The sequence below is a fragment of the Helicoverpa zea genome, chromosome 2 (assembly GCF_022581195.2).
Source record: "Helicoverpa zea isolate HzStark_Cry1AcR chromosome 2, ilHelZeax1.1, whole genome shotgun sequence".
Lineage (NCBI taxonomy): Eukaryota > Metazoa > Arthropoda > Insecta > Lepidoptera > Noctuidae > Helicoverpa > Helicoverpa zea.
In genome coordinates, this window is record NC_061453.1 from 8,373,940 (window position 1) to 8,396,713 (window position 22,774).

General features: G+C 37.7%; 2 protein-coding genes and 1 non-coding gene across 3 annotated transcripts; 2 read left to right on the plus strand and 1 right to left on the minus strand.

Annotated features, from left to right (window-relative positions):
- Positions 1 to 2,080: 2,080 nt before the first annotated feature.
- On the minus strand, positions 2,081 to 6,474 carry LOC124644010 (flap endonuclease GEN). Its single transcript, XM_047183189.1, has 11 exons — positions 6,208 to 6,474; positions 6,037 to 6,131; positions 5,546 to 5,753; positions 5,325 to 5,414; positions 4,960 to 5,113; positions 4,574 to 4,706; positions 4,076 to 4,237; positions 3,820 to 3,988; positions 3,598 to 3,742; positions 3,161 to 3,238; positions 2,081 to 3,061 (listed from the first exon to the last, which is right to left on the minus strand). Exons 1-11 carry the CDS (start codon positions 6,268 to 6,270, stop codon positions 2,133 to 2,135), a joined length of 2,226 nt encoding a protein of 741 aa, XP_047039145.1. The 5' UTR covers positions 6,271 to 6,474; the 3' UTR covers positions 2,081 to 2,132.
- Positions 6,475 to 6,830: 356 nt separating this feature from the next.
- Positions 6,831 to 16,615, plus strand: LOC124640210 (methylcrotonoyl-CoA carboxylase subunit alpha, mitochondrial). Its single transcript, XM_047177882.1, has 14 exons — positions 6,831 to 7,288; positions 7,464 to 7,668; positions 8,106 to 8,323; positions 8,442 to 8,589; positions 8,969 to 9,106; positions 9,285 to 9,380; positions 9,684 to 9,867; positions 10,275 to 10,465; positions 12,766 to 12,897; positions 13,438 to 13,608; positions 13,712 to 13,835; positions 14,019 to 14,212; positions 14,537 to 14,671; positions 15,300 to 16,615. The coding sequence occupies exons 1-14, from the start codon at positions 7,257 to 7,259 to the stop codon at positions 15,456 to 15,458; spliced, it is 2,127 nt and encodes a 708-aa protein (XP_047033838.1). The 5' UTR covers positions 6,831 to 7,256; the 3' UTR covers positions 15,459 to 16,615.
- A 663-nt stretch (positions 16,616 to 17,278) lies between these two features.
- Positions 17,279 to 17,351, plus strand: Trnaa-agc. The gene has a single exon. It is a non-coding gene; the product is annotated as a tRNA-Ala (tRNA).
- The last annotated feature ends 5,423 nt before the right edge of the window (positions 17,352 to 22,774 follow it).

Below are 22,774 nucleotides of genomic sequence, written 5' to 3' on the forward strand. Positions count from 1 at the left end.
ACAAACCCGCCACGCTTCTCCTTCTAACACAGTGACGAGGTTAAAAAGGATTTAGACTTTCTCGTAGCATTTTACGGTTCGATCGTCCTCAACGTACACTTTGTAAATCTAGACATCGTCTTGTTGTGAACTTGTCTGAATTGAGTATAAATCCTAGAGATCTGAGCGTCGTATATGATGTTAATCAGACACCTTATCGCCGCGTGCTATTCTTGTGTACAAATGATGTTTAAAGTCGTGAGATAAACAACCTTTACACTACAGTGTTTCAATGTTGGATAACAGGACATCAAAATATAATTAAACTTATTAATTCAGTTAGAGCAATAATCTCCTAGATAAGACTCCTATTTAGGTATCTACATGACAATATATTTTATTATTAAATTATTTATTAAAACCTAACGTTTACCGTTAAAATAAATTGACATTTTAACAATTTAAATTCTCCGTATATTTCTGCTGAACTGTGATCGAAAACGATTAAAACTGCGCAAATTGATATCCCTGGGAAAGCTGCAGCTGACGCCGACTCCAGGAAAAACATATCCATTGTGCCGAAGCCGGCGTAAGCCTGCTTCATACTGCACTACTATTCTTCTCTCCTAAGTTCTTTCAAGCTATTTGGGCTGGCTACACATAATTGTGACCCCTATAGTAGTCCATTATGTATAAAAAAGAAACAAACGACCATCATATGAAAACTGATAAGGGAAATTTTGATACTTTGACATGTGCACGTAACCCTTTTGATTAGCAATAACGCGCAGGGTGTGAAGAGGATTAGGTTAATTAATTCTTAATTACAAAACGTAAAAGGGATAATACAATATCGATATAAAACTCGCTCGACGGGAATAAACGATTTAAGGTTTAAAAGGATGAAGGTTTTTCTCATTAATTTTTCATATACCACTTAATGCTACATGAGTACAAAAATACATGTTAAAAAACTAATTAAAACTTTTGCAAGCACCAATTAAAATACATTTCCACGTTTTATAAACAATCCAGCAAACAGCTACGTATAGTTCGTAGACCGCGCTACGAATTCGTAGCTCGTAGCAGGCGAAACACTAACGTAGCCCCTAATTCCTTTTGTTGTTTGAAAGCTTTTGCATAATCGCATTCAAAACACAAATAAATATTTGTATAAAACAACTGCGCTATTATTTTAACGAAGTTTGCGTATTTCTGTTCATATTGTATCCTTTGTTTAGTACATAAACAGACTGTAGATTTACATTTAAATCAATTAAGTTATGCCGAAAACATTGTTACAGACTTTGGTGTTTATTTCAATAGTATTTAAACATCAATATTGTTAACGATTGATTTATTGGTAGGTACTAATAATTAAAACTAGAAATTAAAACTGGCGTAATAAAGTATTGTAGGTACACAAGCCAGTCAGCCAAGATATATTTACTCGTATGCAACTGTAAGATGAAATAAAAGTACCTTGTCCAAAAGCGCGACACGTCAAATTGGGTAACTGAATTCTGTCTACCTAATAAATATAATGAAGAGTGCAGGCGCGCGAAATAATTGACGTATGCGTCATTTTACACATAGTATAAAAATATACAAGCCCTGATAGATCGGTGACCGCTACCAGCTTTCATTCTGAATACGGCCATCAGCCTAGACTCCACCTAACCGGAGCGGGGAAGGTTTCTCAACAACGTAGTGCGTAGTGGCCGAGTCAAAACAATATGAATTTATGTAATTTAAACACACAAGGTTATCTCACCCGCTTTTGTGAGATAGCCTAATGGAGTTCTGTTGCAGCCTTTTTATAGCCTAATGGAGTACCTATAGCAATGTATTAATCTTAGCCTTCTCGATCAAGTTCAAGAGTAGGAAGAAGAGTATGTCATATAAATGTATTATGGGTTTAATTTGAAATTCACAGGTTCGCCTTCAAATTATCGAAGAAAGCAATAGCCGGATAAGTTAGATTCTGTTCTGAATGCCCAGCAGCTCTGCCTACAGGCTACCTATGCAGTTCTGAGTTTGTGTTGCGTAATAATATTTGTAGAAAACAAATAATTTCAGTTGGGAAATAAAAAAGCCAGACTTGTGGGTAGTAAAAAACATCATATATTTAGCAACACAATTTCAGTATTATATTACAAACGAACATCGGGTAAACTATATTCTAGTGTAGAATCCAAGAGCACTACAGCGTCTTTCTGTTCTAAAGACATCTCGAACGCGTCGCCATCTTCAGTTAGCTTATCGAAGAAATAACTAGTATTCACCTTGCCAATGATAGAATTATCATTACTATGAGTACTAAATCTAAAATTACTTTTTCTGACAGGACTATCTCGTGGCGTAGAACAATTATTATGAATTTGCGTCAATACAGATTTCCTCAAACTCATTTTCTTAGGAGTTGAATATTTTTCAAAGACTAACCTAACTAACTTATTGTCTACTTTGGCTGTTTTGATTTCAGGAGGCCTTGAAATAATGTTGTCTATAATATCTGATAGATCAATATCTTCAATATCATCGTCAGTCTTATTTAGCATACTTAGATAATGAGGACTTGGCTTATTTTCTTTATTAGTATCAACATGTCTGTCTTTAAACTGGTAATCATCAGCTACCATAATATTGTCTTCGCAATTGAGAGACATATTTTTAAAGCTTTTTCTTAGAGATTGCATTACTTGCTTGCTTACTCTTCGCTTTTTGCTAGCAATGAAGCTGGTCAGTGTTTTCTGTCCTTTCTTCGTATTGTTTTTAATTTTTCTTTTTAATCTGTTGACATTTACGCTGACATTTAATGCGCTAGTATTTGTGTCAGTTGCTTTCACAGACGCGTTGATGCTATCAACAGGTACCACATTCTTAGCTTTCTTGGTATATTTTCTTTTAGGTTTATCAGTATTTATATTGTCATTGTCTTTCTTCTTACGAGCTCTAGTTTTCTTCTCTTTGGGCGGTTTTTTAATCGACTCCTCGTAGGCTTCTACTACTTTTGGATAATACTTGAGCATCAAATCTTGTCTTTCGGTTGTAGTCCAAGCAGTTAAAGGATCCTCACCATCTGTAAATAAAATATGCATCACGTTGATTTCTAGACATCATTAATTACTATAGTATAATAAATAAAGTAAAAATAATTCTCGGATTGCCAGAGCTTTACCTTCGAACTGGTCATCAGGAATCAGACCGTCATATTGACCTTCAGTATCAGTCCAAACAACTTCGTAACTTGGGACACCTGCACATAGACAAAAGACAGCTTAGCTTAGTGGTGATAACCACTACATCATCAGCCTATCGCAGTCCACTGCTGGACATAGGCCTCTCCAAGTGCACGCCACTGAGATCGATAATCACTCCACCGTGCCTGAGGACGTCCTACACTACGTTTGCCGAGGAGTGGGCTCCACTCTAGAACTCGTTTACCCCAACGGTTATCGGTTCTTCGGCTAATATGGCCAGCCCACTGCCACTACAGCTTGCTGATTCGGTGGGCTATGTCGATGACCTTGGTTCTCTGACCACTAAGCAATACATTAAAAAGCAATGTACGTGTAAATATTTTTATAGCAGCTGGCTTGCCGTAGAAGACCTTACCTCTTGGATTTCGCTTCTTCTTAATATGCAAAGCCTGCAGAGTTCTGCAGGGCACATTGTCTTGGAAATGCCATTTAGTCAGCAGCGGCAAGAATTTCTCCACACAATACCTTTCTGACCAGTCTAACTTGTTTGTCATCAGTTTCTAAAAGGACATATAACATTCATATAAAACCTACATCAAAAACTTAGCGATTGCTATAAAATAATTTAAATATTTACCACAAATTGAATCAAACTAGGTGTGGGTCTCTTCAGAGCGTTAACATCAATATTATCTGGAGGGGTATTCATAAACTCTTTCATGACCTTGGGCTCTGGGAATGGAGCCCCGCATGTCAGAGCTCGATTACGTAGTGACAGCTCACGTTTTAACTCCGCTACTTTTGCCCTAGAAAATGTAAATAAAACATTTAAATCAAGACTGTTATCCTATCCACAACGAAATATTAACATCTACACCAGAAATATGAATTACTTGTGTCCAGTATCGTCACAGCCGCGATGTGTGACGCACACCGGACAACCGCTCTTGCCGTGCGTGCGACCGAAGTGTCCGCACCGGTCACAGCGGCCGGGCGCTGACAGCCAGCGACTCTTTTCATCGTAGCGATCCGTGTCCGTCACCCAGGATAACAGTCTGGAAATGTTATTTGCAATAATAGCCACAGTTGAAACTTTAACCCCATATCCGGTTCCAAGTAGCATTGGGTCCGTTTTCACCGACGACATAATATCCGTTTTTCAATTTGCGTTTTTCGTTCAATTCCGTTTTTTCTTATTGCAATAGTGCAACACACACATTCTACAAACAAAAAGTCGGTCGGAAAGACACCTACTCAGAACATCCTCCAAAAGATAGGCCCGATTATCAGTCCTACAAAAAGTCGGACATGGATGGGGAGCCTAAAAAATTGTTTTAAGAAAATGATGATATAAACCTTAGAATTTTATTAATTTGTAGCCTTTTTCTTACCTTGGTATGACATCTTTTTCAGGGATAGTGTGGAGGAAGGAAACAGCTGTGTTTATAGATGAACCACACGCGCCTAAGCCATAGTCACACCCGCAAAGAAGTGCTAAGGCCACCATCTTGTTGCGCCCAAAGCCTGAAAAATATAACATCAAATATATCATCTAGTATATAATTAGTAGTTATATATAATATATAATTTATAGTTGCACAGTGCAACTACAAGTAGTGCAACTTGCACTACTTGTAACTCAAGAGGGGCTGAAACTGTGTTACTGACAATTGGGGGGAGGTAGCTTTATAATCCTCATCTGGGTACGAGAAAGAGTTCATCGAATCGTTCGAATCTAGTTTGATATAAAAACACGTTTAATTTGTAAAAAAATTACCATTGCTCTTATACATAGCAGCCGCGTCATAACAGTCGACGGAACCCTGCATGGCGCCGCCCCCTGCTGAGTTGGACACGCTGAAATTGCGGTACACGCGACGAGCCCCGTAAGCGAAGCAGTCAGAATCTTGAGATACTACTGCATCTACCAGCTGTAAAAGTAGAGAAAATGGCATGGTAATAACATATCAAGGGCAAATCTAACCCTTAAAAGTACATAGGGATAGAACATAAGGAAATACATGAGAGAGTTTATAGGGAGTGTTTAGGTAGTGTCCACAAGCGAGTATATAGGTAGAGTCCACAAGGGAGCCCATATACAAAGTGCTGAAAGTGATGAATGAACAGAAAATGAATACAAACACCTTGAGCATTCAGTTGCGCACATGTTGCTTCTGCCTCACCATGACCTTTCACACATCTGACACCAAGGGTCTTCAGCAATGACTCACACTGAAAACAAAGAGATTCCTTATTTATAGATATAGACCAAATATATTTCATTTTTTTTATTTGTTGTCCCTTATTTTCTTAAACAAGGGATGATGCTAAATTCTAGCGAGTATTGTTTGAATATTACTTACTTCTTTCAGAACATTTTTAAACCTCTTCCTAGCAACATCAGGCTTTTTCTTGTTGACTGCAGCCTCAGAGCGAGGGGCAGCCCCTTTGAACTGGATAGCATTTCGGGCAGCCATGACATCTCTCTTGAGCTCTGGTGCATCTCCCTCCAGCACAAATATAGGGTTTATGTCAGCTAACAGCAAATATACAGTTCTGAAGAATAGGTTTCTGGAAAAGGAGATCATAGTACAAGGTTAAATATTATTTGAGAACACATATTTTTAATCATGTTTTTGAGTCAAATAAGCAATAAGCAAGCCTATTTTATCGAATAATTCAGATTCATGAAGTATAAACATGAGAGCTACAGACTGGATTGCTATTAGCCGTTCTACCTAGACAAGAAAATACTTAATGATTTTATTTTATTTATCTTTTACACCTACGCTCCTACGCTCATAGTAGGTAAACTATTTAAAAAAGGTATCATATTGAATAAAAAACCAAATACCTCAAATATAACTTTGGCTGTATGTGGTACTCTGTGACATTCTGACTGTCGCAAACCCATCCTGATAAATCAACTGCAACTGTTTCACCACGTATCTGTAAACAATATTAACATTCGGAGTGTACTAACAACTTATATTTCAAAAAACATGTTAATTGTTTGAGATCATACTTCGTGTAAAGATTTTTTCTCACTATATGGCGTTAAGACTGTCCAGAGGCCTTTCACGCCCATTCTCGTTTCTCACTCGTTTTTAATTGCAATACAACAAGGTTTTGATTTAATTAAACCACGACTTATTTACCAATGATTATTAATATTTTTGTTTTTCAAACTGTTGTCAGTTGTTTTGAACATTAATCACATATTCAATCAAAAACAAACTGTAATGCTAGGACATAAAATGCAAATTGCAAATATAACAATAAAAATACAATAGTTTGACTTTGACAACAGTGAATAACCTGACAATTCAGTCAACATTGTTACCATAATCAAACAGAAATAACAAAAATATGGCTCAAGTTGCCAGGAAAGTAAAAGAAAAAGTGTTGATTTTAGTTTTTATCTCATTTTTATTTGTATTGTCTATTGTAGATTGTTAAATAAATACCGTTTTAGGAAACCTTAAAATGAAATGAAACGATTCAGTAAATCATTTATCAATCTCGACAATAAAAATGACAACAGTTGTCAAGCCTTCAGCACGCACAGCGCAGTGAAAATTTATTCTGTTTCTCTCAGACACAAACTAAGTTATATTTGACTATCTCTCTCTCTGGTTGTAAATGGCATCAAACTTACAACTTTGTAAACAAGTTAGTTTGAATGAATAGGTCAAATAATCATTGAAGACTGTCTGTAAATATTTATTAAGAGGATAATGATGTAATACGTTGTTTACAATAATAATTTCTATTTTCTCTCAAAACTGTAGCAAAATAATCTGGTCACCACAATGAGTTTCAGTGTCTTTCTGTCAAGTTGTTTACCAAGTTTAATTAAATTCGGTGCCACTATTTCAAAATCGCTAATGAGTTGATAAGAATGTTATTATGATAATTTTTTGGCGATAGTATCATTACTCAGCGTTATCAGCAGGCGGAGGGGCCTGGCGACGGACGTAATCTTAAAACACACCACACATATTGAACTGAGTAGTAGATAAGTTATTATGAAACTTTGATTTAATTGCTCTCATACTTTTATTAAAATCAAACATGTCATATTTAAGAAGTCTGTACAAAAATGGGTGAGTACCTTTCATTTTTATAAAGAAATAAAGTAGTTGTACATAATTTATTGTTGTCAATGTAATTTTAATTTTATTTAAATCATTTTGTGAGTACCACATACATATAGTGTAACTATGTTTATCAGTGAGTAAAATACTTAAAGGTTATTATTCTCTTTTTTTATATTTCCAGGGTGTCATTGCACCTGCAGTACCCGTCAAGGTTTGCTCACTCCCAGCAACTCAAAGAGGAGGTCCGCAGAAGGCAGATCAGCAAAGTGCTGATTGCCAACCGAGGGGAGATAGCATGTCGAGTTATGAGGACGGCTAGGAAGCTGGGTGTCAGGACTGTAGCTGTCTACTCTGATGCTGACAAACATGCCATGCATGTGGAAATGGTAATGCCATTATTTAATAATTTATTTAATACTTGTGTAACTATTCAATTTAATGACAGTGTTTATGCATTTGATAAGGTTTCCCGACTTATTCTATACATACTTACTACCTACGTACATCATTATGTTATCCACATCATTGTCAGGAATTCATTTTAGAAGAATTGACTGCAATTGTTTGTGCCACATGTATGTTAACATCAGCAGTTTTCAATCAAAAATGTGTCTTATTATAGTGATGCCAATGACTTATTTCCAATGTCATTATCACAGTTCATCATCTTATCAGCTGACATACCGTTTGCAGTATAATATATAATCTGTATTTGTATAAATAGGCATATTGTTATTAACAATGACAACCAAGTAGGTAAAATTCATGTTAACTTATGAACAACTTCACATAGATATTACCATATATTTTTTTCTGTTTTCAGGCAGATGAAGCATACCACATAGGTCCTGCACCATCCACCCAGAGTTACTTAAATGCAGCTAAAATACTGGAAGTGGCCAAGAAGTCAAACAGTCAAGCCATACACCCTGGCTATGGGTTCCTGTCTGAAAATGTGGAGTTCTGTGAAAAGTGTGCCAGTGAGGATGTCATTTTTATTGGACCTCCACCAGCGGCTATTAGGGACATGGGAATTAAAAGGTAAAAGATCATTATGTAACTTAAAAAATGCTTAAAATAAAAAAAAATGTTTAAAATGTTTAATATGTATGTATTATATTACAAGCAAAAACTAACATGACATGCTTTTGTCTTTCAGTACATCAAAAGCTATAATGTCAGCCGCTGGAGTACCAATTGTCAAAGGATATCATGGAGAAGAACAGAGCATTGAGAAGTTGCGAGAAGAAGCTCGGCGGATCGGATTCCCTCTCATGATCAAAGCTGTGCGGGGTGGTGGTGGAAAGGTAACAAACTACACACTAACATATTTTTTCTAGGCTTTTTCTATATATATAATAATATAAAAATGAAACCCGCTTTCCGTTGTCACGACATACCATGAAAACGGCTTGACCGATTTGGCTGGAAATTAGAGGGGAGGTAACTTAGACCCGGGAGAAGGTTTTTGTCACCATCCGGCTACGGGACTCGGGTAAAACCGCGGGCGAAAGCTAGTATTGAATAATTTACCACTGGAACATAAAAAGATGGCGCCAAAAGTATCTTGTTTCCACAAGAAAGCATTATCACGGTACTTCGTTCGCACACATGTTGCTCCTATTCAGGGTCCAATATTATATCTTCATGTATTGTGTAATATGTTTCATTTTCCTTCATTTCTAGGGAATGAGAATAGCAATGACAGAGGCTGAATTCTTACCAGAACTAGAGTCAGCTAAGCGTGAATCTCTGAAGTCTTTCGGGGATGATAACATGCTGCTTGAACAATACATCACAGACCCTAGGCATGTAGAAGTACAGGTATGTTGTATATTGTAATTAAAGTATTTTAAGCCACACTAGGTATAATGTAGCATAGTGAATATTATGTTCCATTAACGAAGGGCCTACCTCAATAGTTTTGGCCGAATATATCTCTATTTCAATGGATGTTTACAATTAGTTACATTATGTACACAGATGAAATATTTATTTTCAGGTATTCGCTGACATGCACGGCAATGCCGTACATTTGTTCGAGAGAGACTGCTCAGTTCAGAGACGTCATCAAAAGATTATTGAAGAAGCACCAGCAGTAAGTAACAGAAACATTGAATACTATCAATCTTTGAAAATATTTATTTACATAGAAAATATCTATTCGGCATTATTATAATACATATTATTTACACTTACTATTTAAAATTAAATTAATAATATTAATTAAATAATTGCATCAAAAAACTCCTTTTCTTCGCTGCCCACCGGGAGTGTGCCCAAGAGGTTGCCACGTTGGATGGCAATGCTTACTTTTTGACCAAAATAAAAACCTTAAAGCAGTTAAGAAGCCTCTATAACATGCCTACAACGGTTAACATGAAATATCCTGTAATTCCAGCCAGGCCTTTCGGAAGAGACGCGCAGAGCTCTAGGCGAGGCGGCGGTCCGTGCGGCCAAAGCCGTGGGCTATGTGGGCGCAGGCACCGTGGAGTTCATCCTGCATAGACAGACTCATGAGTTCCACTTCATGGAGATGAATACGCGTCTGCAAGTCGAACATCCCATCACTGAGATGATTACTGGTGAGTACATTTGAATTTGGAATGTGACTTCCAGTTGTTTTGTGGCTTATATAAAATTTTCAAATGCTGGCTGCCTTAAAAATTTTCAAATAATAAGTATTGGTAAAAGGAGTCTCAGAATAGAGGGATAGTGGTCAAAGAACCTGTTGATTTTTCTAAGGGCAGTATTTATATGGCAAAGCATCTAGGTTGCAGTACCTATGCCTGTTAAACCTCATACCAGATTTATTATTAATAATGTTTACTGTTAAGACGAAGTTTCATTTACCTATATCTATTTTATACCATTTTATTCCTATTGCCATCACTTAATCAGCATCATCATTAGTAAATTAGATATCTAAGCACCAAATCATGCACCGAAGCTACAGCTACAGTCGTTAAAAGAAACTATTTTTTGTTAAAAGGCACGGACCTAGTGGAATGGCAACTACGGGTAGCTGCCGGGGAACAGTTACCCCTTTCTCAAGAGGAAATCATTCGCCGCGGTCATGCCGTTGAGTGCCGTATATACGCAGAGGAACCAAACGCCGGGTTCTTACCTCGCGCCGGCACGCTGCATAGACTCACACAGCCTGTGCCTGAGGAGTTTGTTAGGGTGAGTTCTTATTTCAAACTATAGGTACAAGGTAAATAAACTAGAGGTCGCTATCTCATGTCGTTGAATGCCGTATATACGCGGGGGAACCAAACGCCGGCTTCTTACCTCGCGCCGGCACGCTGCATAGACTCACACAGCCTGTGCCTGAGGAGTTTGTTAGGGTGAGTTCTTATTTCAGTTGTAGGAACTAGAGGTCGCCTCCTCATGTCGTCGGATATGCAGCGAAGAGCAAGAGGGCTTTCTACCGCGCACCGACACTCTGTAAAGGAGGAGTGTTTATTTACATTGTACAAACTAGAGGTCGCCTCTTCGTGTTGTCGACTGTGGGTCGTCGAGCAGCGCGGGGCTTAGGTGATCTTCACACTGCCCCGCATCACGCTGCATCTTGCGTGTCGACGCACCTACGCGCGTTCCTGCGGGAGTGCAGATCTGCATCATCGTGCGGGTTTTTTGTGCACTCACGCGCGTAGGTGCGTTTTGTAGATTCACGCATGGCGGCTCTCATCGAGTTCCATTTTCAAATATACATGTTAATTCAACAGTGTAAAGAAAAAACTTTGGAAATCGTTTTTTTTTTATGACGTATTTTTTTACTATAAACTGGGAAAATAATAGCTCAACCTGATTTCAAATTAGGACTAATTATACATTACAAATTGAATCTTGACTAATACATATTTTTATGTTAGCCTATTTCTTTGCGATTTCAAAGATTTAAGCTTTATGTAAGCTTTTATTAACTGCCTCGTTGGTCTAGCTGTCGCAAGTGCGGCTGCTAAGCACGAGGTCTCGGGTTCGATTCCCGAGTCGGGCCGAAATCGCCTTGTGGGTTTTAGAAGACTTTCACAAAGCAGCCCGGAGCCTGGAAGCTGGTGATTGATACACCCGTGCATCGGAGAGCACGTAAATGTCGGTCCTGCGCCTGATCTCTCTCCGGTCGTGTCGGATTACCGTCCCATCGGGCTATGAGAGTTAAGGAATAGTGAGTGCACCTGTGTCTGCGCAAATGCTCGTGCACTATAATATGTCCTGCGTAGTTGGCTAATCTCCTTACATGAGAACAGCCGCCGTAGCCGATAATCGGCTAGGAGGACATCATCATTAAGACTTTTGAGATATTGTAATTTTAAATACACGCGCCGGTATCGCGCGGACCACCCACGAAGTGCTGACACAGATGCGCCGAATCGCGCAAAATGGCCGCCACAGCCGAGAGGGTCGCGTGATCCGCATGAACGCGCGTGGATGCATTTTCAGTGTGTTGGACTATGCGTGTTTTCCATACAAACGGAGATATTTACAAGCAACGGATAAAAACGCATCCACGCGCTACGCTGCATCATGCGGGGCAGTGTGATAATCGCCTTAGTCAAATCCCTATTGAGGTTTTCAGCAGACTTCAACAGAGAGCGCTAACCGAATGTTTACCAGTTCAAAGTCTGGAAGGCTGCTGTATCGATGGTAACAACGTTGGGAGCATTGTGAGAGGTCGCTTGGGTTTCGATTAGTTCTAGATGTTTTCAATAGATGACCCTGACGAAGCATGCAATAAAAAGAACAATATGTTTAGCTTTTATTGATGATCAATTTTATTCTGTACTTTTTTTGAAAGAAAATACAATAAACATTTTCTTTGTAAAGTCATTTTAACTTTTATATTCAGCCAGTTTATAGTTTTTTCTGATGGTATACATAATCCCACCCAAAACAAAAATGTGAAAGGCTGCCAAGTTCGATAATATGGGAATGCTTCGCCTATAAAAGAAGTGAGATCTGAATAAGTACCAAGTTCCATACACATACCTCAGTTAAAAATAGTTACTTTAAAACTTACTTACTTTACTGTAAAATGTTACTTGGCAAGTTTTAATAGAAAAATAAATATACTTGATTCATTGCGTTTAGTAGGTTTATAACAAGGTGTGTGAAAACTTGCCAAGTAACATCATTAAAAAGTAACTATTTATAACTGAGCTATATGCTAGGTTTTTGATGAGTGAGTCAGTCAGTCAGTCAGCGAGTGTATAGTAAAATTAGCGATTTTCTGACGTCAATATCTCAAGACCTACAATAGGTATATTAATGAAATTTTATATTTTAGATAAGTTAGGGGGTCTCAACAGATACTAGGAATTTGATATGCGTAAATAAAATAGATTTTGAGTTATAGGGGGGCCGAATTTGGCCCGAAATGGTTCGTGTAATATAACCCACGGCCGGTGTGTCGCTTTTTTTGCTCGAACTTGGCGGACACACTGCCGTGTGTCTAGATATTCCACATTATGACGTTCCACCAGGTGGAGACAGGAGTGCGAGAAGGGCAGGAGGTGTCGGTGCACTACGACCCTATGATCGCCAAGCTCGTGGTGTGGGGACGCGACCGCAGCGAAGCGCTTGCCAAGACTAGGGCCAAGCTCTCTGAGTACCAAGTAAGAGATATATTCCTACTTGATTCACTATGTTATAGTTCGGCCATTCAGAGAATGCGTTCCTGACACGTCGCGATTGAACTGACGACGTAACTACATTCATTGATTATTGATATAATAATGTTGTTTTAATGCTCCTCAATTGTTAAAACGGTAAACAACCAGCAAAAATATTTTTATCGTAACTGCAACGCCATTGCAAAGTTACGTCGTCAGTTCAATCGCGACGTGTCAGGAACGCATTCTCTGAATGGCCGAACTATAACTTTGTATAATGTAGTGCAATCTTGTTATACATTTCCATTCACAGTTTTAGATATTTTAATTTTCATCATTCTTTTCAGAAAAATCTGTGCTATGAGTTCATATCTGCACGCCTTTGTCATTCTTAACCGGTCTCCCTTTGGGTCGTTTAGAAAGATATAGTTTAAAACCTCAGCTAATTAAGAAAACTATTGCATAGTACTTAGTTAAAATCAATACGTAATAAGTAATAGGTCCACTATTTCTTAGTTGACTATATTTATTTTATGTCCTCAGGTAGCAGGTCTAGAAACAAACGTGAACTTCCTCTTACGTCTGAGTGGCGCGAGCGCATTCGTGGCGGGTGATGTACACACCGCCTTCATACCGCAGCACAAGCACGAGCTGTTCCCCATCTCCGACCACAGGCTCAGCAAGGAGTGTGCGATACAGGCTGCACTAGGACATGTTAGTATATATGTGTGTGTTGGTATCGTGTCAGGCAACCTGCGAGAGCTTTTTGCCGCACTCAATCGTATATATTTTACGTTGACGTCCATTTTTCTTCTAGTTGCTGATCAAGCAGCAGTCGAGCACGGTGACGGACAACTGGAAGGGGATCTCGGTGGAGCCTCAGGCGTGGAGACCTAACTACGAGCTACAGAAAACCGTCACCTTGAGATTTGATGAAGATGGTAATTTCCTAACATTCTAACACAACAACATTGGAACTATGAATGCCGACCCGTACAGAACAATAATCGTAACAATAATTAAATATATAATATACTCTGTACACGACTTCTTCGAAGACAACTTACAATCCTTGTACACCTGACACCAAATCCACACTAATATCTATCTACATCTTTCCTCAGACTTCACAGTAACAGTGCAATACGAGCGTACGCCAAACACATACCGCGTCAAAGTGAAGGACGGCGAGTGGAAGCAAGTGGAAGCTTCTCTGCAGGCCACTGACAGGGGACTGAGGCTACACACCACTATTGGTGACAAGAGGACCAATGTAGGCCTGCTCACGCATGAACAGCAGATACATGTTTATGACGAGGTAATTGGTTCTTATGTACACATTTTTTTGGCTGGCTCTGGTTCTGGATGCAACATGTCTTAAGTTCTGAAATAATGTTGACGCTGAAAAAATGTTACATCAAATGAAACATTCGATGATCATAAATTAAATCGTTCCTGCGGTAGCTAAGATTGTATACAATGTTCTCCATAATTTCAAAACAAATTCCTTTACACCGAAACGTCAAACCGATTGCGAAAGCAACGAACTCATGTCACCTTAAAATAAGAAAAGAAAAATAAATACATTTCGATATGTCAACAACGCCTACTTGAAAGATGTTCTCATATGTTTTTGTGACAGAATGGTCAAACAGTGGTGGAGTTGCCTCGACCCAAATACCAGGCGAGCACCGTGGACGCGGCGGCCGCGGCCAACTCCGCCAGCTCGCCCACGCCCGGAGTACTGGAGCGGGTACTTGTGAACAAGGGGGACAAAGTGAGTCAATGTCATGGGAGACAACCTTTTTTGACGTGACGTCTAATTACTCGGACTGTATGCACGAAAAAGTTGACGTCATTGTCCCGTTGCACTCGATGTCCCGTTCCGCAAGCGAGAGCGCGGCACGAACGAGAGAGAGGTATGATTGGCTCGAGTGGTCCACCAACAATAACCATTCTTTTTTAACGATGGTAAAAATCATCAAATGACCCCTTCCGGGTGATGGTGAAGGAGTGTCAGACTTTTACTAACGAAAAACCCATCGTGTTCCTTCGTAGGCATTTTATGTACTAGGGCCGCGGTAAGTCTTTTGACCAATCCCGCAGCCCATGGCAGCCAAGCTTCGTTATAACTTTCTCATGCTACAGTTTGACACGCACGACGATGACCTATGATCCGAAGATAAATGTGCAACTGCTGTTTCATTGAATTTACCCATTTCAAAGATGTCGATGAACATTGTAGATGTTTTCGTAAAATACTACCATAATCCGGTAAACTCCTGAAAGGCTAGCTATGTGCTTACTACTCTAGACATACTTCCAGCAATGCAAAGTTTCCTTGTAAGAAACTACAGCACACTACACGTTCATTATCACATTTAACAAGACAACATAATGTTCAGGTGGTGAAAGGCCAGCCCCTATTCGTGGTGATAGCCATGAAGATGGAGTACGTAGTGCGTTCCCCTCGCGACGGCGTGGTGGCAGCACTGGCGCCCTACAACCTCGGAGACTCCGTCGGCAAGGGCGCTCAGGTTGTCATGTTGGAGGGAGACAGCTGAACATATCGTTAAACCCAAGACTTTCTACTGGTAGGCTGTGACTATATCAATCGTTTTCTTTTAAAAGTGCAATAAACCGAAAATATTATGTTATAAAAAGACTCAAGACATTTGCATTTTGTTTACTGTAAATTAACTAATGTATGAAATCTTGTCCTCAACCTTAGCTAAATATGTGAGTACATCGCGAGATACGAAATATTGTAAAGAAATATTACATTAAAAGTAACCTCTACATTGGCCTACTTTTACTAGTATTGAGCAAAGTAGATACCTACATATTGTTACGCTTTTTACTTTCACTGGTGCTTATTGTAAAAAACTTGCACACTTAGACGAACTTAATGTTCATCTCCTAATATCTTATTCATAGTAAAATGCAGCCTTTAAGCCTTTAGATAGTAAATAAGTATCAGATTATATTGAGGTACTTAGTGGCCATTGTGCAGGGTGTCAAACAGGCTTTGCCTATTTTTCTAAAAAAGTGAAAGTCACACTAAATAGAATTTCTAGAACACAATACTTTTATTGTTACAAAAGAATCTTGAGCTTAAAGCTAACCGGCAATATTAAAAATATTTGAGGACAGTCAAGCTCGATAATCGGTTCTTATCCATGAGTTTCACTACTGAACAATAGCATACTCTGTCTATAAAGAGTTTCGCGGTTATTTTAATATTAGTCTATGGTTTCAATGGCCGTGTTATCTTGGTCGGTGGACGCGAGCCCTTATAAGGCGCGAGGCCTATTGGTTGCAAAGCTTATTTAGTAATCCGACAATGTTATGAATATTTGTATGAATGAATTGTAATGAGGACTATGATTTTTTATTCATTCCAAGTTTGTAATGTGTATAAATTAGTTAATGTTGTTGCCAAGTGTCAGCTAATATTTAGCTGATAAAAAAGGGTTATAAAATGACCCATTTGTAAAGCTATGGACCTCATAATTATTTTTATATAAAAGTTTGGTTACATTTTTCTAAGTAATTGTAATGCTAGTCGTGCAACATTATGAATATGATTGTTTGAAATGTTTTAATTATGTGAGTTATTTTGGGATATAGGACAATATTAAATATATTTTTATTATTTTTACACCCTGTTTCCACGCTATGTATCTGTATATCTATTGTAAATATAACACTATAAAAAATATGAAAGGAAGCGTTATTGAAATCCACCTCAGTGCTACCTACGTTAATTACCGCAATTGAAGGACGCTAATTAATGAATATTTAATACTCGAGCGAGCATCCGGATCACACCGCTGACAACATAACTACATAAACAGAATCATTGAATACTTTGACTACATGGACTGAGGAACAATTTACTAAGTATTTAGTTTGCATTCAGTATAAGATGGAAACTCCATTCATAGTGCAAGAATTACTTTATAAAGAGAATGAAACCTACATACTAAATGTTAATAGTAACACAATACACAGTTATTTCTTCTCAATACCTATACCTTGAAATAACCCAATTTTAGTTTAGTATAAAAAAACATCTTGATATTCGCCACCTCGTTTTTTAATGCATTTGTTGCGGCAGTAGAAATAAATCTCGTTGATCGGCGAACAGACAGACGTAGTATTAAGGTACCGTTAGCATCTTCAGGTACGAAAAACTAAAAATGACCTGCCTCAAACCAAACGGGTTTGGACAAAGTTATTCAAACAAGTTAAGTATAACGGTACATTACAGTTAGTATTTAAATAATTTCGTGTTCTGTTTTCTATTACCAACTGTTGAGTGTTATGAAGCAATCATTTCAGACAAAAGAATGTAATACACAATTTCGTCGGATCTCATATCGGGGGCGTAGCTCAGATGGTAGAGCGCTCGCTTAGCATGCGAGAGGTACCGGGATCGATACCCGGCGCCTCCAATCAAATTTTTTTGCTTATTATACTTTGTTTTTTCCATCTCGAAGAAATCTTCAAAGGTATATTACAAATACATATTATATCTATCTTTTTAACGGAACGGTTGTTTCAGAATAAAATTGTGGTATGAGTTGTTAGTGTAGGTAATTCATGGCCGATAGAGATATACCTACTACACATTTATTTATAGGGACTGTATTGACGTAGAAACAACATTTTATTGATAAGATAATGTAATAATCTTCTTCCGTGTTTTGTTTGCATACGCATAATTGTTCCATTAGAATTGAGTGCCTGTACACAAGCTGTATACAAGGATGCTCAAAGGTGTTATAGTTCGGCCATTCAGAGAATGCGTTCCTGACACGTCGCGATTGAACTGACGACGTAACTTTGCAATGGCGTTGCAGTTACGATAAAAATATTTTTGCTGGTTGTTTACCGTTTTAACAATTGAGGAGCATTAAAACAACATTATTATATCAATAATCAATGAATGTAGTTACGTCGTCAGTTCAATCGCGACGTGTCAGGAACGCATTCTCTGAATGGCCGAACTATAGGTAATTATCGACTTTTCCATGTACTTCAAGTACTTGAAATAGACAAATTATCTTTCCAAATACCTATAATAGGATCAAGGATTGTATTGGATGAACACAGAAAAATAGAATACATAATTGTTTACCAAGTAAACTGAAACTTGACTATTTTATTCAGTAAGTATTGTAGGTAACTAGCAACATAGGCATAGCAAGAAAGTGTACCGCAATCATAAACCACCAAACCGCAAATTGACAAGTGTTCGACACGACCCAGGTCACTGATAGGCACATTTGAATACCTACTCAATTAATGGTAACACTCCCTTATCTCAGTACAATGTGCTAGCATTGTTATCACAGTCGATCGTGGTCTGCCCCATTGCACCGCTCTGGGGCCCGATTCTCCTAATTTTACTTAAGCAACAAACGATTCATCGATTTGACTGCGATCCAATCACGACTCGATTACGATTGAAGCGTATGTGGCATTCCGCTATTTTTTCTTTGAAATAAACGTTTTTAGACTTTTCTGTCATTCAATAATGAATCATTTTGTCTGCAAATGATTTACGATTGCAATATGATTGTAGAGCAAACTACCGTAAAGACCAAAATCACCAAAATAGCAGACCAATCGCACACCAATCAAATGTCATTCGAATACGATTGGTCTTTTATTGGTAGCAGAATGCCCGATATGGTTAAAACTACTATTGCGATCATATTGCGATTCAATTTCTATTCGATTTTGACATTATTAACTTAGGAGAATCGGGCCCCTGGACGCCACCTTATCTCATGCGGTTTTCGAAACATGCGTTCCCATTGTGCTATTTTTATCAAGCCCCTTTTATTCATACTAGTAGATACCGTTACGTTTCGTATACAATCTGGGCCCCGATTCTCCTAATTTTACTTAAGCGTCATACGATTCACGTTCGACTCGATTCGACTGAGATCCAATCCCGACTCGATTACGATTGAAGCGTATGTGGCATTCCGCTATTTTTTCTTTGAAATAAACATTTTTATCCTTTTCTGTCATTCAATAATGAATCATTTTGTCTGCAAATGATTTACGATTGCAAAATGATTGTACAGCAAACTACCGTATAGACCAAAATCACCAAAATAGCAGACCAATCGCACACCAATCAAATGTCAATCGAATACGATTGGTCTTTTATGAATAGCAGAATGTCCGATATGGTTAAAACTGCTATTGCGATCATATTCGATTCGATTTCTATTCGATTTTGACAATATTAACTTAGGAGAATCGGGCCCCTGTTTAGCTATACGGAAACTGGTAACGCCACATTTTTTCGCTCTGAGCAGACTAGATGAGGTAGGTATATTTAGGTGTATAAGGTAACCGCGTCCGTATAACACATCCGCCACCGTAAGTACTAACGTGTTAATTTTCATAAGTATATCGGGTTTTAGCTTGTATAAGGAGGTGCCGTTAAAACGAACTTAAGGCGCCGGTATACCACTTCTGTTGCAGTAGCCGATACTATTTTAGGTACTGTTGAAAGTTTCTCGCACACAAAATGTGGGTTACGCTTATCCCGGAAGCTTAGCAAGCAAAGCGAGTCTATTATAATATGTATCTGCCTTTAACGTTCAAATCAATAGTGGCCACGTGGTCTTCAAACAGCTATTTGTATTGAAACTTAATTACCGTCTGAAGTCTTTCATAATTCAATGTTGGTAAATCAAGCTAATACGGTCTTTTTACTGGTGACTTACAGTATAAGTATGGTCATGTCATTTATATTCTTGCAACAATACAATCAAGTTCTCTAATTATTGAATTGTTATTGTTAAATCGACTTCAGAACTTGTACTCGGAATGAATCTAACGACCCTGCTTATCGTTATCATCATTAAAACTATATTAATGTCGAACAACTAGGTAGTCGTAATTGAACGTTTTATTCTTAAATGTTGATGGTCAATCAAGAACTAATCACATACTTATCCGACAGTATATTGCTTCCTGTCGCATCCTAATGTGTCTTGATACTTGCGATATCATTCCATACATATTTGTTTGGTAGGTATCTACTCAAGTAGGTATTGATACTAAGACAGGCAGAGCAGAAAATTAAATGTCATCATGTTGAATTTGAACACCAACCAAACACTGAATAATGTCTTGTTCATCATAATCATTATTCATTTGAAAGTTCTTTATTCTCAGGTAAATATTATCGCCGAACTTGTTTCCCCTGCGGCCCAAATGCGCAAAGCCTGTGGTCACCGTAACCAGTTGATATCTATGGGTAACAGAATTCCTTAAAACTTTAATGACATCATCTTAGACAATGGTCAAACTACACAGACAAAAGCGTAAGCAATTTCGAAAATTTCATTGCGGCGTACAAAATCTCTCCCCAACAAATGTGAGCAGGATTCCATTGAAGTGCTGCTATTGTTATTCCATGTGCCTTTGTTACCTGCGCCGCGCCCCCGGGACCAGGCTCAGGTTTGTTGATATTTTTTGTAAACATTCCCGAAACAGCTGATCAGGACAACAAACCCACGTGACCCCGCCGGCCTGCCATTGGTGAGAAACTCAGAGACACCCCAAGTTTCATGTTATAGGTCTCACAGACACGACACACTCACACAAACATTGCTACGTCGTAAATATTATTGGTCCAGTGAGTGTAGAGATGCTTATGCATCTGTTGGCCCACGGAAATTATAAAAAATCCTGGGGTTGTTACTTTACCTGTGGTTTGAGTTGGGTTACGTTTATTATCTAAGGTAATTATTAACATGAGTAGCTTAAGATCAATATAGACTCATATGTAGACTTAGTTTAGCTTGATAGATTTTATCTTATTAACGTTATTATATTAACGTATAAAAATTGTTTTAACTCAAATAAAATAGTTATAGTAGTGACAATCAATATCATAAATACTTGATGCATTAAATACGGATTAATAGTTATGTATTAGGTGTCGGCATGTACGTGGGAGTGGCGTGTGGCGATGTGGATAAACGTAATCAATCATGCTCACTCGTGTTCTTGATTTTAATTAAGAGCACGTTATTGTGGAAGTGTCCGCACAGTTATGTCATCATAATTATTTCAGTACTCAGTATTATGACTTGTATAAAGGTGTAGGAATATTTTATCATTTAGTTCGTAGCACGGTAATACTACGGACTAAAAGTCGTGGTTCGTAATGAGAGGACCTAAGTGGATGATACCGTCCTCCCATTATAAACCACGTATAAGTTGTAAACTACATAAACAATATGAAAGGTTAAAAGGTTTTGCTGAAACAAGCAAAACACATACTAAAGTGAACCGTTTGTGTAAGTAAAGTAGCACGTTTGTAAGAATTATCTGGTGACGATTGCTGATGAAGCAATCATTATCGAGGTCACTCAATGTATAAAAAAAATTATTTACAAGATTTAAAAGCATTTAAGTGGTTTCACTTTTTTATGAATTGCAATAAAAATCAAACGAGGCTATTGCTAACAAAAGTCGATTTGCGCAATATGTTTGGTATTTAACGTTTTTCGATTAGGTACCTACCATAACTTTGGCGTATGTAACAGTTATTAAAATCTTTTGTTGATTGTAGCTGTGAAGTAAATATGATTGACCGATTGGCCCTATTACGAAAATTATGAGTCAATATCAGGGAACAAAACTTTTGCTTGGTTGTAAAATAAGGTGTTTCATTATTAAATGATGAATTTGCATTTACATCTGTAATCAGTTTTTCAGTCAGTAGGATTTTTTTTATTGATAAGCAAGTATGATGATTCATGTGAGCCCTGTCTCCTGTGCCAGGGAAATCAACTACTACGAATTTTCACGCTCAGTTTTCTAAAACATTCATTTTAACAAAAACTGGCGTTTCTGTTACCGATTCTAAGAAAACACCGAAAGTTTTTGGCAATTTGAGATTAAAATATGCTGTGGTACACGTAGCTACTAGCACGTAAAGAATTCATTAGGCTAAGTACGTACTTGTATGTATAATGAATCTACCTACGTACAACCTTTAAGGTAAAAACAAGAGAATTAAAAGACAATCAATCAGTGGATACTACTTATTTATATCAGTAATGTTAGCAAGTAGGCCATTTGCCAACACACATGATACATACTCACCTTCCTACATCTTTCTGTACAAAAGATTACTAATCACTATGAAAACCAATCACTGTAGTGCGTTGCTGTTGTAGTAGTAGTGTAGCTTCAGCTTCATTCTATGATGCAACTGTAGTAATAAATAACTCTTTCAGCAAGTCCCTAAGTATAAAAAAATACCTGTTTAATATAATAATACGGTAGTCATAAATAATAAATTAATTGCAATAACACATACTTACTCTTCAACCTTTCAACATTTTATGCAACACTGGTTCGTTAATAGTAAATGCGAAGTTGCAGTATTATTAATGTTTACTTTGACGAAATGGGTTTTCTCAGATAAGAACTAAATGATGATAATGATATTATTGTTATTTTACTGGGAGCTTGTCTCGGCTACAAACACAGGTTTATTTTCGTGAAAAATACAATTCTTGCGCAAATAATGATAACGATCGCAATAAATTAAATATTAGGTACCTTCGTATCTAATTTGGTACATTCATTCAGAAGTTGTGACTTTATGAGTGGAAAAATATATAAATATAACGTTTATCTTCGAACAGATATACTTATCTACTTCAATATTTTTGACGTATAATAGGGGATTTAATGAGCTGTTCCCAGTTTATCTAGGTATTGAGCTTATCTTATCGAGATTATTTATCAGCCCAATAAAATGTTGGGCAGGACTTTCAATACAGTTCAGGACATTCCTAGCAGGATACATCTTAACGCTGTCTACTGAATT